The sequence below is a fragment of the Podarcis liolepis genome (assembly GCF_965112155.1).
Source record: "Podarcis liolepis genome assembly, chromosome: 9".
In the NCBI taxonomy this organism is placed as follows: Eukaryota; Metazoa; Chordata; class Lepidosauria; order Squamata; family Lacertidae; genus Podarcis; species Podarcis liolepis.
Window position 1 is genome coordinate 46,365,843 of NC_139564.1, and position 17,521 is coordinate 46,383,363.

Below are 17,521 nucleotides of genomic sequence, written 5' to 3' on the forward strand. Positions count from 1 at the left end.
CACGATCTTAATCTCTACAGCTGTAGAATTCCCCAGATCGACTCCAGCAACAGTTTCACAAGCTCCCTCTAGAGGAAACCATTTCTGTTTGTATTCGTCTTTTTAAAAGCAGATCCAGCAACAAAATTCCTTTCATTTTTCAGATATTTTGTTTCTTTTAAATGCAAAAGGAAACACTGGAGTCAATATGTTTCTCTTTTTTTAACTATCTGTCAAAGAACGTTTTATTCACAGTCAACGAACTTCCCCAAAGCGTCTGTCTCTGACACCCCGTTCCCAGGTTCAAGACGGTGGAAATGTGTCTTTCTTTACTCTCTTTCCTGCAGGTTTAAACAGTCTAAAATTTCCCCCTTCTTTTCCTGCTTCCAAGGGGGGTTTGGTAGTTTTAGCTGATGGAAATTTAGTCATTTACAAATGACTTTCCAGACTTTAGCTTGCAATGTCTTTGCTTCAATCTATTTACAAAAGCGAAAGGCGGACTTCCTGTTTAGACCTTCCCACTTCGGTGCCAAATTAAGATGTTTCATAATCCAATTTTCCGTTCTACTCATGGGTAGTTGTTTAAAGTCCAATTGTCCACAGGAAAAAGTCAGCACTCTCCGGCAACAGCAATGCGGCTTCGCTTCATGAAAAGAGCAGTCGATTCGAAGCACCGCGCCGCTCACCCCACGTCGCTCCGGATCCCCGAAACCGGGTTTCCCCACGAGTAGGGGAGGCGCAAAAGGTGCCAGCCGAATCCCACATCCACCAGCTTCTCCCGCCTGTGGTTTTTGGTGGGTCTCCGCCTCGCCGTGGCGGTCCAGACCCTAATTCCCACGAAGCGGATTCCTCCCGATCAGAGGAAATCCGCCATTGCCGGAGGCGCTAACCCAGAAGTCCTGGGCTTTCCTCTCAACTTTATTCATAATTTTAAAGATTTAGTTGTCTTGAATCCACCACAAATATTTACACCACAGAATGGTTTCAGAAATCAGCTCTTGTTGCTAGGAAACAGAAAAATTGTTCAGTTAAGAAGGGTACATTTGTCCACACCTCACACATAAACACACTTCGGATAACGTTGCATTTCCCTTTAACTAGAATTCAAGGATACTGAGATACATCAGGTATCAAGCTGTTGATGTCACTGCTGTGTCTTCATTTTGTGATGCCAGCATTAGTAAAGGACCACAACTTGATCTGAGGTTTACCAGATGCAATTAAGCCAGGGAGAGAATGGGATTGGGTGGGCGTTGTTCCATTCACAATGCAAATCTGGCCAATTCATATCTCCTGAATCAATCCACAAACTGAAACAAGGCTATTCTTCAAAATTCACACTTGCCTGAATTTTGCAATGCAGTTCTACAGTAAATTTAAAAACCCCTGGATAGATGATAGATATAGATATAGATGATATAGATATAGATATAGATGATATAGATATAGATATAGATATAGATATAGATATAGATATAGATATAGATATAGATATAGATATAGATATAGATATAGATATAGATATAGATATAGATGTCAGAAGAAAGTGTGCAGAAAAATCCGTAGAGTAGTGCAAGTAATGTGGAAAGTAAAATTGCTTGTAAACGTGAATAGCTATTAGAAGAAATGCAGACACAAATATGATGAATTTTCATGAGGATTTATTTTCAAAGTTTGCAAACCGATGTGGGAATGGGATAAACTTGAAAAAAACAGAAACTGGAATGGACAGATTGACCTGTCCCTACTAGGTATTGCTGTGCCTTACATTTCGTATGCCTGCTTACCCTTCCCTTGGAGGGATCTGTTTGTGTAATGCCCCTTGTAGGTGCAAAGCCATACTGATAGATGCTTCTGCCTTGTCATCTGGGAGCAGAGCCACCTCCCAGGACCAACCAAGGAACGGCCAGTGCTGGTAGTCCAGTACCTGACTGGTTTCTCTACTGCTGCTATGCAACAAATTTTGGGTCAGGCTGTTCTGTACAAATCATAGAAAGTACTAATGGAAATAGTACTTCAGCAGTATCACCAAACCCCGGATCTTATTATTCAGAGGGATTCACATGCCAGGTATCATAGTGTTGATCCTGTGCCACCCTTCCTTGCTCTCTCTCATAACACATGCTCTTAGAAAGGCTCATTTCCATCTCATTCCACATCCCGCCAAATGAGGCTGTGTAAATATAGAGAGACGACTTTCATTTCATTTTTATTACTAAACCGAAACCCCCCCTTTTTATTTTTATTTAGTGGGAATGTGGAAACAATCTCTCTTTGTGGGGTGATAAAAGAGGAAGGTTCATTTCCTTGGGTGTCGAGAGCACTGCCTGCCCATCTTTGTCGTGACTTTGGGTGAAGAGCGGGAGCTAACGCGAGACAATAAAGTGCTCAACCTCATCAGCTTTCAGCTCCTTCATCCTCTGCCAGGAAGTGGGTGCCAGTGTTTTTCTGTCACTTCCACTTTTAAAAACTGCTTTCACGGCTTTTACAAGAAAATGTCATTGTGCCTCTGGTGCAAAGGAGGAGGAATCTAATTTCATTACAGTTAAGTGCCTGCCTCCCCATTACCTTCCATAAGAGCGTAACGGTATATTATAGAGCGCTAATAAAATAGGAAGGATGGAGGTAAGAGCACATGTCAGGAAGCCAAATTACTTTGGGCCACCTAGTTGCCTTCTCATTTCACCCAGGGCGGCTGCCTTTCCCACAACCTAATTACAGCATTTTCTGGGACTTTGCTACCCAGCGATAACCGGCTGGCAATGCTTTTGTGTAGCTGAGACATGGCGCGGCGTGAGCTTTGGTCTTCATCCTTGCCACCAAATAATTGCTTCTGACGGCTGTATTAATCTCCAGAGACTTCGGAGTAAATGAAATATGAACATTTATCTTTTATTCCCATGTGCCACCGGCGTGGACTGGGGCAAATAAGTGGGAAAGGAGTGCCTTTGCAGTCCCTGACTGTATTACTGATCAAAGGGACAATATTCACCCAGTTTCTCTGCTCCGTGGCAGATCACAGGCCAGATCATTAACTGTGTGTCTCATCCACTTAGCAAAGTGTGAGGCCCTTGTCAGCTTGAATCAGTGTCACCGTGTGCAGGTTCGAGAGTGTCTGGAGAAAAGGCAGGCTGGCTCTGTGTGAGAGTGTGTGCTGTACTGTGGAATTCCTCTGATAAAAAAAGAGTGGGTTGATCAAGCTTTACTTTGAGTAAGAAGTAGTCTTTGGGACTGGGATTAACCCTTTTGCATCCCTCTAGTTGCAGTTAACTTTGTTACAAGATCAAAGCAGGAAATCTGCTAATATGTGCAGTGTCAGGTAACTTGAGCGCTGCAGCTGATATTCAGAAAAGAGCAACCAAAAAATGATCAAAGAGAGACTATGAAGAAAATTTGCAGCATATGGGACTTTTTAATTTCAAGAAAAGGCGAGTAAGAGGTGGCTTAATAGTTTAGAAAAGTATGCACGGCATGCCCTCCAACATTTCTCAGATGAAAATAGGGATGTCCCATTCCATAATGATAATTTTACTATTTATAAATATAAATCTTACTGGGTTGCCCCAGCCACTCTGGGCAGCTTCCAACATATATAAAAACATAATAAAACATTATAATTTTTTTTTAAAAAAACCGTCCCTATACAGGATTGCCTTCAAACAGCTTGGGGGGGTCAGGTAACTCCATACCTTTCAACATTGCTCCAATGAAAATAGGGACCTCCTAAGGAAAGGTGGGATACTGGGATCAAATCAAAAACTAGGACAGCTTCTCTAAATCAGGGACGTCCCTGGAAAATAGGGTCTACCATGGCATGGAGAAAATAGAGAAAATGTTTCCTTCCTTTCCTCCTCTCTCATAACACCAGAGTCAGGACAAATAAAAGAAAGTAGTTCCTAACACTGCACATAGCTAAACTATGGAACTCGCTCCCACAGGAGCCAGTCATAGCCACCAAAGTAGATAGCTTCAAAAGAGGATTAGACAAATAACTGGAAGAGAAGGCTGTCATTCCTCTGACTGCCAGTTACAGGGAAGCTCCTAGTGATGAAAAATCAGGGCAGAGGGGCTCCTCCCCACAGCTTTGCTCTGTCACTGGCAGTTTTGCCGCTGGCAGGGGTGGGACGCTTCAAACTCAAAGACCAAATACTGCCCTCTAGGCTTCTCTGTCTGGCCCCAAGACCACACCCCTCACTGGGCCACGCCTCTCCATGGCCCTGCTCCATGCCTTCCTGAAATATGCTCTTAAACTGTGATCATGTCTGTTGGTTGCATGGATGGAAAAATGTGGGTGGGTGTCAGAAACGCCTGACTAGAGTCTGATTTTTTTAAATTTAAAAATGCTGTACAACAGTAAGACTCACTTCTCCTGCTCCACCCACTTTTGCACCAAATCCCACCCGCTATTGGTATGTGCCCATGTTGTCCAAACTGAATGTGGATCTTGGACTGAAAAGGATTCCCCACCACTGGCCTAGGGAACCATCACTGGCCTAGGGAACCCCAACCATCACTGTCAATAAAGCAATGTAGGTTCCTTGAACAGCCATTGTCAAATTCCTAAGAGCACAGGTCAGTTTAGTAGGTGATTCTCTCAAGCACCCATCATTCCTGACTGCTTAGATATGAGGTTTGATCATCAGATGTTCTTTTGCTTTTAGAACACTATAGGGACTTGTAAATGACTTGTTTTAGAATAATCCTACTCCTTAGAACAAGAAACCTCCTGTGTAAGGTATTGTACCACATCTCCACGGTGTTCCTTTGAAATCTGGACGTGAGTTGCCCTTACAACGTTCACATATAAACGTTATATAAATATAAACTGTAAGAGGTTTCATCAGGTATCACGCCTTTCTCACTTTGTGTTTGACTCATGATTCAGAACTTCTTGCTTGTGTTGATTAGATGCATATCAGAAACTTGAACATTTTCAGAGGCAGAAGGTAAAGCAAACATGGATCCAATGTGGAAATTATAGAAATTTAACAGGTGTGTGTATGTGTGTTTACTTTATCTGTGCTTGAATTACTTTCAAAGAGCGTTCTTATGGGAGAAGAAGGATAAGATATCTGGGTATTGATCTACCTGCAGGGATCCATTTTCAGCAAAGGCTATCAAAGACTTTCTGCATCTTTAAGAATTGCTCATGAAATTGTAATGAGCCATCTATAATCCTAAACGAAGCAAAAGAAAACCCCTGGGCAGGGCAGATAGGCCTTTGAAAGAGTTGCTTGTCCTCTGGAGTGAGGGGTAGAGATTGTTATAACTGGGTATTAAGCCCCCTCTACCTGTCTTCTGAGTTAATTTTCTTTAAAATATTGGTAGGATTTACTTAGTTATGATCATCTTTCTTTCTTTTTTAAAGGCCTGTAATGCAGTAAGGGAGCAGGGGTGGCATCCTGCAACTAAAGATTGATCGCCTGGCCAGAATATTGCTGGCCTTGCTTGTATTTGGCAGTGGAACTTTAATCTTAAGGGGATGTCGGGATGATGAAAAATCACTCCCAGGCTCTCTCGTTAACTAGTAGCTTTTATGTTTGTTCCTTTTCAAACATTAAATGTAACTGACTGTTGTACTTTGGCATTGTATTATCATTCCAGCCTGATCTTTCATGACACCCAAGGGCAACAGACAATGAAGACGGGGCCCCTTTTCTTTTCGTTCTCCTGCCACAAATTCCTGTACGCTTCCAGAGGCAAAATGTTCATTTGGCTCTTTCTAGTCCACCTGAACTATGGAAGCCTTTCCCATAATCTTAACTAATTGGAATTTCCCTACAGGACCAGAGGCAGCTATTTCCATATACCTGTGAAATTTGATGGCCACACGGTATATGTGTGCGCACTATTTGTTTATTTTGCTTTTTATTCAACCTTTTCTCCAAGGAGTTCACTGCGGCACAGGCGTTCCTTTCTATCTCCATCACCTCCCTGCAACATAGGTCAGACCAGAGCTGGAGCTTGGGCTAGGATCACTCAGGGAGTTTCATGGCTGAATGAGGATTTGAACCCGGGTCTCCCCACTCCTAGCTCTGTCCACTGTACCATGTGTCACACCTACAAATGTCTACATGCACACACTTTATGTAAGGCTCAGTTTTCTGTGGTTTGTGACATGTTCCAGATAAATACTAGGCAGTTCCAGAGAGTAGCACTGAGGGGATGCCCTGTGGTTTTGGTGATGTCAATACTACATTACTGAAATATGCTCTATGTAGGGTTTCTTTAGGGCTTAACCCAAAAGCTGCAGCTAGTGTAGGATGCAATGGCTAAGTTGTTTACCAGGGGGGTGTTATAACATGGACACCATATAATACTTCTGCCGAAGGAGCTGTAGTGACTGCAAATGGGCTACTGGATGCAGTTTTTTGTTTTATTTGTTTGGTTTGGTTTGGTTTGGTTTGGTTTGCTGTTAGCATTTAAAGCCCTAAACAGGGAACCAGGTTACCTAAAAGAGCCCCTTGCCCCATAAAGCAACTGTGTTCCTCAGGTGGGACACTGCTGAGAGTACCGCATGCCCCAGAGATGAGCTTACTTTACTGGGCTTTTAGCGTTGCAGCTCCAGCCCTCTGAAATCATATTGATGTTTAGGCACCTACTGTTTATTTTAAAAGTTGTGGCCCAGCCATTTATGAAACACTTGTTATACATCTATAAAAATGCTTTTATTGGGACAGATCCAACTCATCTACTCCACTAGTGGAAATCAGAGTTAGGACTCTAATGCAACAGGGCTGCCCTACTCTTCCCACTGTGTGCCCTCCACGACTCCTCAAAATCCCTTCTGAAGGATCAAGAAACACCCAGAACAGCATGCAGGGGAGAATAGGGGAGATTGTTCTGCCAAGCAAGCAGAAATGTTTTCAATGAAAGAAAAATCTACTCTGAATTCCACCCTACATTTGTTGTGGACTTCGTAGAAATGGTTTTTATTGTTTTTAGAATAATTCTTATACTTTATCTCATTTTATCATGTTGTATACCACTTCAACGACCTCTGTCTATGAAGCAGTTTATAAATCTGTAAAACAAATAAAGTAAAATAAATAGTGTTCTGAACATGGGCACGTCTTGAGTTGAAACTAATTGAAGTGAGTAATCAATTCAGGATGCAATTTTGCAGGGATTCCATTATTTATTGTGTTTCATAGCCATTGTGAAAAGTAGATGGAAAGGAATGAATGACGCCGCTGAAAAAGGGTAACCAACACACTGACCCCAATCCAGCTAAAGTTCAGTATAACTAAATGCCACTGGAATCAATGAGCCTTGAATTGCTGGCAAGCCACTTTCCCCCTTGGTTTCAAGTGAGAACCTTAGCTGGATTGAGGGCATTATTAGCAATCAGTTGTAAACTGGGAAGGAATATGTGATTGTTTCAGTCGCACATACTTTGGGTTAGCTACAGGCTGAGTTTCCATCAAGCATGAGAACTAGGGGTTGTACTGAAGGCTACAAGCTCATCTGCGTACAAAACAGGCACAATAATTGGGTTTATTATGTTGAGGCTCAAGGGCATTGTTTTAACAAAAAATACAACTTGCTTACTTTAGCTAGAGTTAGGAATGCAAGGTCAAAATCTCGGTGAAACCATTCACTAAAATGCCACTCAATGTGTTCATATATTTGGAAACATCAATACTGTAAAGGTGAAACCCCGTTCATATTCCATGGACAATATGACATGAGACCATTAAACACTCTATCTATGTTTGGCTGCAAGAGCTTTGTTTGAATGGGCTTTGAATACTATGGGTAATAGGCAGCTAAATCATACCCAGACTAGATACTTGTGCATTTATTTCAGTGGGTTTACTCTGCGTACAGCTAACATTGTCACTCCATGTGTTTTTGCTTGGAGAAACATTGTGTTCTCTTTCATGGTTGAGATTCCCATTCCCCAGTTTTATGCTCATGAGAACCACACCATGTACCAAGGACAGCCAGCGTGGTGTCCTCCAAATCCTTTTGGACTCCAGTTCCCATCAGCCCCAGCTAGAGTGGTCAAGGATGGTGGAAACTGGAATCCAGCAGCATCTGAAGGGCACCCTTGTCATGCTGGTAACTCCCACAGTATCTGTCTCCATCAAGCACATTTTGCCAGTCATTTCAGCTTTTCATGCATGCCATGATGATGCCTGCCATTGACAGTTTGTTATATTCCTTCGTCAGATCCCCTGTTATGGCTGGAGGTCTGTTCGCTGTTAACAGAAAGTGGTTTTGGGATCTCGGTGGCTACGATCCAGGTTTAGAAATCTGGGGAGGGGAGCAGTATGAAATTTCCTTCAAGGTAAGCAGTCAAAATGTTTCTTCATGGTACACGCTGCTTTTGTATGGTACGAGGCATGCACTATATCTCTAAAACTCAAACGAAATGAGATGTAGTCAAGTGTATTTGTATACTGACTTCCCCCCCTCCTTCAACCAAAAGTAGTCACAGGAGGCTGGAAGTTTTAGCGGAAGAGTAGAGGAGCAGAGTGCTGCTTAGCCCTTTACCCTTCAGGAGTTTTTCTGTTCACAATGATCCCTTCCAAGCTGCTTTCCCATATGAGAAGACACACATACAGTAGTACCTTCCGGACATTGTTGGACTACAGCTCCCACCATCCCTGATCATTGGCCATCTTGGCAGGGGCTGATGGGAGTTGTAGTCCTTCAGGACGCTGTGTTGGCTGCCCCACGGTTAGCATGTCAGAGCGGGCCTGGAGTGACCCAGATCCAAAGTCCCACTCAGCCATGAACTTTTAGAATGACCTTGAGCATTGCCTACCTTTTAGCCTAATATATCTTACAGGATTGCTGTGAGTATAACCTGGGGAAGGCTGGGGGCAGACTGACCTTGAGCTTCTTGAAAGTAATTGCCTTAAATTACTTGGAAGAAACACTGGGTAATAACTTTGGAGTAGTTGTAGTAGCAGCAGCAGCATCTGTTAATAGCTATCCACCCCATTTGCCTCTGTTGCTTTGCTCAAACTAACAACCTCTCAAGACTTTTTGGGTGGTTGTTTATTGTTTTGATTTTAAGTTGGGCCACATCTAGTTTTGGGCGTGTGAGTAGCCTTTTGGCCCCTGGGATATTCCTTCTAAGTATTGCTCTATAACATAAACTCAATTTGAGCACACTAAAAACCAAAATGACAACATTTACAATGTAATCACTACAATGTAACTCCTCTCTACCGAGCCACATTTTGAAAAATTACACAATTGCCTCCATATAATTTCCATTGCCCAGATACGTTGTGCATGTAGGCAATATGGGCAACTTACCTATGTGCAGTCATAGCTAGAAATGGCTGGACCCAAGGAAGAGTTGCAGAATTGCCAAAGCTGCTAAAGGAAAACCTAGCCTGGAGGGGAGATCTCCATTCTGATCTCAGCAGGGCAGTAAGAAACCCTTCCAGCTGCCTATACCATAATTATTTGGCTCCCCCACACCTGGAATTACATAAGGAAAACCAAGACACATAGATGCCTGCTAGGAATTTAAGTACACATCTGTTTAGGCCATGCGAGTGAATAATACTGGGTATGATGGACGAATAGTATAATCTAATATAAGGCACCTTTTTGTGTTTTATAGCAGTACATTTCAGTCTTTCTGACATTCATTTATGTCACAATTTCTATTCTGCCTTTCTGCGCCCAGTGAATCCAAGACAGCTCACAAGGCAACTAAAGCACCACAGACACAACCAAACAATAAAATATATTTGAAAATTATATTTAGGTCCCAGGTTCAATCCCTGGCATCTCAAGACAGGGCTGGGAAAGATTCCCAGGGACCCACTGCCAATCGGTGTCAACAAAACTGAGCAAAATGGACCTGTCTTCTTAGCTATAGCCCTTGACTTGTGCATGCTGATTTACACTTAAGCATGTACACTTAAGCATCCTTTGAGTCTCTCGTAAGGCAGAAAGTTGCCAAGGCAAAAGAATGTGACTGTTCTATTAAGCAAGCTAGATGCATTTGGAAAGTGTACAAGGTCAGTTCAGTTGTTTCACATTTGAAAGTGTCATATAGAATTACAGCGGAACCTCGGTTGTCAAACATAATCTGTTATGGAAGACCGTTCAACTTCCAAAACATTTGACAACTGAGGCGCAATTGCCGGCTGGCAAATTGCTTTTCAAAAATGGAGAAACACACCTCAGAAGTCATTCGACTTCCGAGGTGCGTTCAAAAATGGAAGCATTCACTTCCGGGTTGTCAGCGTTTGGATTCCGAATTGTTCGGGTTCCGAAGCATTCAACAACCAAGGTTCTACTGTGCTTTGTTAATTATGTAGTAGGCATTGTGCTTGATGTTGTTACTGTCTTCCTGCGCCCCTCGAAAAGTTCAGGTCTTGATGGTGCTCACACCTGGCCTTCTTGTACTGTAAGATGTTGTTACTACAACTTTTTTCTGAAAGTAGCACTTGCATTTAGCTCCAAGTCATTGCCTAGTCTGATTTAATCCTCCATGATGCCTGCTCTGTGTTTACCACTGAATAAATTTAATGTGTCAGTCATTGATTGGCTTTGTTGCAAAACTCCTTATTCTCTTCAAGCATCAAAGGGGCCTTAAAGAAGACTTTCCTTTACAAACATGTTGCGTGCACACACTGAATTCAAGCATGTGCACTGAATGAATTGCACAGAAGCTGTTGGGGATGCCTCTTCTCCAGATTGCCCAAGTGGATTTGAGGGTGTTTTCAGCAGAATCAAAGTGACCCATGTGAACTGAACTGGTGTCACGTAATTTCGAATCAATTCCATACTTAGAGAAAACAAAAGCTGAAAGAGAAGAGGAGCCTACAAGCTAAACCAATGGACATTTTGTTTAGAGTACATCAGTTTGCACTCTCTGTTGTTAGGGTGTTTCAGAGATAAATGAATGCTGCCTCTTGCATCTCACAGTTCTGACAGGAGGCCTAAAGATTGTATTATCCCATTTCCTATTCCCCTGTTATTTGTCATTGGAAGGAATATAATTGCAAGGCAGTCCATTGCTCTCTGTGCAGAAACCATGGCAACCATACTGGAAGCTCAGATACGAAATAGTCCCAACCTGTTTTGTTCAAGTGACAGATTCTTTGGAGAGGGCTGTGTTATGCTGGGCCCTCATTTCAGCCATATCTCTTCATTCATCTCATTACCATGAGTTGACCTAAGGGTCCACGTCCTTCTGCATGAATATATTTTGAACAAGATGTCAACAGCCTTTTGTAGCATTTGCCTTGAAGAAATAGGAACTTACTCTGAGGTGTGTGTGTGTGAATGTAGGGAGGAGCTCTGTAGAAAGTGCATGCAGAAAAAAAGCATTTGAGGTGGGGATGCTATTGATGGGGCAAAGTAATGGGGTGTGGAAGTGAAATAAAATGGAGCCATGGCTTAGCATCATCTCATGAGAGTTCCCAGAGATGGCAGCTACAGTGCTGCACCTGTGGTCCTGCTGCTGCACCACCACTGAGAGCTAAGCCAAGACAACGTAGTGTGTGCACACTCAGAGGATGACCTCCAAACCATCCTAAATATCTCTGCAGAAGCTTATGAAAAGCTTGGCCTATCGCTCAACATCCAAAAAACCAAAGTGCTGCACCAACAAGCACAAAACAACCCCTCTGCAGCACCACAAATCCAACTCAATGGTGTAACGTTGGAAAATGTCAATCACTTCTCCTACCTGAGCAGTTATGTTTCCACAAGGGCCGACATTGATGCCTAAGTCCAGCATCGCTTGAGCTCTGCAAGTGCGGCTTTCTCCCGATTGAAGTGCAGAGTGTTTGAGGACCGGGACATTCACAGGGAAACCCAAATGCTTGTTTACAAAGCTATTGTACTACCAGTCTTGCTGTATGCTTGAAAAACATGGACCACTTATAAACGCCATCTCCAATTCCTCAAAAGATTCCATCAACGGTGTCTCCGAAAAAAATTACACATCACTTGGGAACTAATCACAAGCGAACTAATGCCAGTGTATTGGAAGAAGCAAATATCACCAGTGTCAAAGCAATGATTCTTCAACATCAACTTTGTTGGACTGGTCATGTTGTGCAGATGCCTGATTATCGTCTTCCAAAGCAACTACTCTATCCTGAACTTAAAAATGGAAAGTGTAATGCTGGTGGTCAACAAAAGAGGTTGAAAGACTGTCTCAAGGCAAATCTAAAAAAATGTAGTATAAACACTGACAACTGTAAAACACTGGCCTGCAAGCGCTCCAATTGGAGAACAGCCTTTACCAAAGGCGTCATAGGCTTTGAAGACTCTTGAACTCAGGACGAAATGGAGAAACGTGATAAGAGGAAGGCACGCTTGGCAAACCCTCACCGTGATCAACTCCCGTCCGGAAACCTATGTCCCCACCATGGAAGGACGTGTGGATCCAGAATTGGCCTCCACAGTCACTTACGGACTCACTGTTAAAACTGTGTTTATGGAAGACAATCTTACTTGGCTACGAGTGATCGCCAAAGAAGAAGGTTTGTCTTAAGTGTGCTGTCCAACCTGAGCTCATGGTTTGTCTACTCCAGACAAACCACAAGCTGTAAACCCAGGAACAACCCTTGGGTACAGCATGAGGTTTGTCTGGAGTGAAACAAACCACAAGCCTGGGCCATCATGCTAAGCCAAACCATGGCTTAGCTGCTCACAGCAGTGGAGCAGGAGCAGAGCAGAAGCAAAGCAGCTGTGATCACTTCTGTGGGAAGCCTCATGCATCTGTGCTAAGTCATGGTTTGGTTTAGTGTTGTGTGCAAACCATCTTTTTCTGTAGACTGCTCAGGGGTGGAGTAGAAGAAAACAGAGTCTAGTGACCAGAGCCTTCTGTATAGGTAAAAAGGGGTAGTAATGTTTAGCATTTATATTGCACTTATTGAACCAGCTACTGAGCCTTTGGGATCCTGGCCCCCTCATATCAGGTGGGTGGTTCTGACAGTCACCATTCTAATTTCCCCAGTGCCCTGGATTGACACAAGGTCATGCACTTTGGGGCATTATGGGGATTTAAAATGGCAGCTCACAGATGCTTTGGGAGTGCTGCTGTCGCTACAGCTCACCAGAGGGCATGTTGCCCACTGCCCCTTCAAACATTGAATCTTCCAAGTCTCTATCCTAACAACAGCCTTGCAAGGTGGGCCAGCATAATTTCCATATTGTAAATTAGAGATTGAAGGACAATGACTTGTTTTTAGGGTATTGCACATGCAATTTCAGTTGGGGACTTTCTGGCTCACTGCTCACATCCTTACAGTTTTGGGTCAGATCAGACTTCATGCATGTTCATTATCTGCACATAATATGGCCATCAAACTTAGAAAGTAAGTTTGGACTGTGTTGAGCTGTGGACAAAAACATGCTTTGAACAGGGCTTTTTTCCAGCTGGAACTCAGTTCTGGCACCTCTCAGATGGGTGCCATTGCCATTCTAAGAGAATGAGGGAGGTGTTCATGGTGAGTTCTGATACCTCTTTTTCTAGAGAAAATAGCACTGGCTTTGAAGAACACAAACTGAAAAGGAATTACAACTTTCCCATTTTGGGATGGAAAAGTGTTTGCAGAGTAGATTAACAAAAACAAAAAAAGTACATGACTTCAGTGGCCTGCCTGTCAAAATGGCCTGTGGAGAGTGGACCACTTCTGAATCCAGTCCAACACTGCATCCACTTCACCACCCCTGGAGTGCATTTTGCAGTGACTAATTGCAAGATTACAAACTACACTCTACTTTTATCAATGGCCAAATGCATCTTTTTCAGCTAAGTAAAATCTTCCTAAAAGTCTCTTCCTGAAATAATCTTGCTTAAAGGCTGATTGAAACATCCAGGCTAAATATGTTTGCGGTACAGCTTTAAAGTAACAACAGCAGGAAGCTGCTGCTGAAGACCAACTTTTTTACATATGTAAGAGAAGCAGAGGTTTGATATGCTAATTCCACAGTGCGCAAAGATAAGGCAGAAGTACTAAAAGACTCCTTGAGCTATTAATATGCATGCTAACCATACCAAATAAGATTTTTTTTTTAGCAAACTTCTCTATTTTTGTTTGGAGAGAAGCTCAGAACACACTTTTGAAAAGGGATGGAGAGGGCGAAGATTTGCAATTAAGTAAACAACTTAATTCTGTGGCTGGCCTAAGAGGATTTATTAATGGTAGCCTTGGGTGGGGTGGTAGAGGAGCTATATTAGACACAGATGCATGTAACAAGGTAGTGACAATGTTTATGAAGAAGCCTAAGGACTCAGGGTGCTGAAATGCTGTGTCTCGAAACAGATGAGAAGTGAAGGTTAAGTGAGTGCTTAACCCTGTCCCCCATTTTCTGTTTTTCAAAATGGACAACCAACTGTTCCCCACTCCCTTGGTCCTTCATATGGAACAGCCTGTCTTATAGATCTCCATTGTCTCACCTAATCTGGCATTCAGCTAATGCATGAAGATTTAAAGGACAATGAAATACTAAAAAAGTTAAATGAAATGAGATACAGTCAGCCTGCAACTTATTTGGGGGTTACGTTCCAGGGATAGAGCCTAAAGCTAAAATCGTGTATAGTCAAAACACATTGTGTTCAATGACAGGCGAGATTGCCGTAGCCTTTTTCCCTGGAACCCCTCCCTCTTTCTGCCACTTAAAAATATATATAATTTTGCCAAGCGCATAAATCTGAATGTACACAAGTTAAATGTGCACAATTTGCAGGCTTACTGTTATGTTAAAGTGTGTTGTAGGCATGGCCTTCTCTTCCTTCAAACAATGCCAATAAAGATGCATATTTGAATAGATGGATAAAGCTTGGATTCAGTCCCAGAATTTAGCCAGTCTGAAACTCTGAGAAGAAACCTAAACATTATAATTTACCGTTTGTCTGCAGTCAACCATTTTAGCTGCAAGTCAGCCTTAATTTTGTGCTACCACTGTAGGCATGTCTCTTAGTTTTATCTGTTACATTTGACTGGTGTTGCTATTATCCACTGTGCCCTGATATATATGAAGCTTTGATTGGACACTGCAAGACAGATAATCTTCTACTGAACTCCCTGTTCCCTTGCCGTTTGAGAACCAAGAACAGCAACAAAGGCGGTGCTTTAGAGATCTAATTATCTCCTTCAGGCAGTATATGTGTGTAATATTCTTATCAGATGTCACTTCATTGTCACTTGTGCACTGCTTAGGTGTGCACCATCAAAGAAAGCAACCATATATATTTTGAAACTACGTCAAACGGACGTGTATACTGTATTGTAATTCACAGCAAAGGTAACTGCTGGTTTATTAAGTTCAAATCAAATATAGCACATGGGCGGATCATTCAGCATAAATGTTGGTGGAGCAAAATACACCCCTCCCGTGCTCTTTTGTGATACTGACAGGCTTACAGGTATTCACGAATTGAAAAACCAGTTTTTGCTGAGGGCAGCAGCACTGATACCATAGGCATTTATTTATTTTTCATATCTTCTGGTGTCGTCCCAAATACAGTTCAGGCTGACATCTGTGAGCCCTCAAGTTACGATGAAATGGTGGCGAGAAATAAAATGGTGAGCATGTGAACATATGGGAAAGAGTCTCAAACCGTACAACTGAGTTGTAGCCATGCTCACACCTTCCACCATTGGTGGGAAGGCAGTTTTTGGCTGTAAATTCTCCCTGACTACTTCTCCTTTTTGCCTTCTCTCTTCTGCCCTGTAAAGCTCAACTAAGAATTCAGATCAGGTACCAGGAAAAACAGAGCCTCGTGTCACTATTGTGCATTTTGTTGTGTGGACAGAATGGCAGGGTCCATGCTGGCTCCGCTTATGGTCCTTTCAGTGCACAAACACCATTTCTCAGTATACATTATATAGGCAACCCATTGCCATCTCTTCTGTTCTTTGTCTTTTTTATAATTGGATTTATTAGTGTAGTTTGGGGGTTTTTTGGGTTCCCTTTGTTTAAGCTCCTCACATTCACAGCTACCTGATCTGTAATTATAACCAGACATGGCAGTAGGTGTCTTAATTATGCATGAGTGGCAAATGCCTTTTTAGACACTGTTCCCTGTGCTTGAGATCTAGCGTCAGTTCATCAGTGCACTCTGGAGAGCAGAGGCCCTGCTCGTATACCCGTATATGACCCGAAGCCTGCCAATCCAAGCAGCAGCAATGGCTCCTGCCGCCCCTGGGATCTCAACTTCCCTTATTTTTATGGTTCTTTCACTTGCTTTCTGCTTCACCCCTTGTCATCTCTTTCATCCTCTTCACAGGAAAAGCTGGTGGGAAATAAGGAGCTCTGACAGTAGTGGCTGGTGCCCATTGGGATTGGTAGGGCAGAAGGCAGGAAGGCCTGCAGTAGGGAAGGGCAGAAAGAGGCTGTGCCAGCAACTCACTGTTCAGAATAGGAATGGAAAATATCAATGTTGAGCTTACCTACGCAGGTTTTTTTCTTTTCCCATGTTGATTCTTGATCTTGCCAAGATGCTAAAAATACAAACAATTCTCACACCATATATGCTTTATTATACGTATATTAGATGGATATTATACACATACACGGTAAAGCTTTCGTAAAGTGACTAGCACACAGAGATGCAGACAGCAATGCGTATAAATGTATAAAAATACTTACATATCAATGCTTACAAAGTTATGCTGCAGAAACATAGTACTGCATGAGACTATTTTTTGCATATTGTCTGTATAAAATATGTATTTTTGTCATACATTTTTGGACATAATTAGAGAGGCTTTTTTCTTTCTTTAAGCCACTCATATATAAGTGGGCACTCAAAGAGGTGATATGAAGGGAAAGCTAAATCTGGTCAGACCCACCATATTTCACATATAAACCTTTTAAAAAACAGTTTCCTCCTGCACCCGTACTTCAGAACAAGCAATATTCAGCAAATCTTATCAGACACCAAAAATATCTGTTGTTTGGTTGTTGTTATTTATTAGATGTGTTAGGACGCTTGCTACCCAAAGGTCTCTGAGCATCTTACAACACACTGAAAAACATAAACACAAATGCATTCTTCCATTAACAGAATTCATACAAAACACCTGGGACTCAGCTACACAGCTGCAAATAAAACATTTTAAGTGAGTTTTAAGTGCAATGTACAATGTGACAGTAGATGACGATGGTGAGCCTTGTGGAAAATTCAATGTATTTTCAGAACGGTTTTATGTGTGTAGATTCCACCCTGCAGTTCATTAATACAACAACAACAACAACAACAATCCCTTCCCCTTAACAGCCACAGGATGTTTGCACCAATGTTGTCAAGCATGATTTTTTCCCTCTTGGAACTGGGCTTATAGCCCATGCTGAGACATCCTGGATTTCAGGTCCACAGTGAAGTATACCTGTTAGTTACATTTATATCCCACCTTTCCTCCAAGAGTTCAAGGTGATATACTTGACTTTCCCCCACTCCTGTTTCTCTCCCCCATGCTTGGGCTCTAATTCTACTTATACCACAGGCAGGCGAGAGCTCAGCATATCGTTTGCAGGGAATGGTGTCTCCTGTAGAAGATCAGCTTGCACAAGGCTGCAACAACTTTTCTCATGTTATGTGCCA

General features: G+C 42.4%; 1 protein-coding gene and 1 long non-coding RNA gene across 6 annotated transcripts in view; one reads left to right on the forward strand and one right to left on the reverse strand.

Annotated features, from left to right (window-relative positions):
- GALNTL6 (polypeptide N-acetylgalactosaminyltransferase like 6) overlaps positions 1–17,521 on the forward strand; it is a 458,632-nt gene that overhangs the window by 395,414 nt on the left and 45,697 nt on the right. For all 4 annotated transcript variants that reach the window (XM_083520305.1, XM_083520303.1, XM_083520304.1 and 1 more), the window contains exon 8: positions 8,155–8,272. In XM_083520305.1, the coding sequence (XP_083376431.1) occupies positions 8,155–8,272 (118 nt within the window). The remainder of the gene's footprint in view (positions 1–8,154; positions 8,273–17,521) is intronic.
- LOC310714761 overlaps positions 879–17,521 on the reverse strand; it is a 107,679-nt gene continuing 91,036 nt past the window's right edge. The window contains exon 5 of one of the 2 annotated variants that reach the window (XR_014530046.1): positions 879–983. This is a non-coding gene — a long non-coding RNA (uncharacterized lncRNA). Of the gene's footprint in view, positions 984–16,439; positions 16,946–17,521 lie in introns of those variants that run through there. The other variant, XR_014530047.1, reaches the window with a different exon arrangement.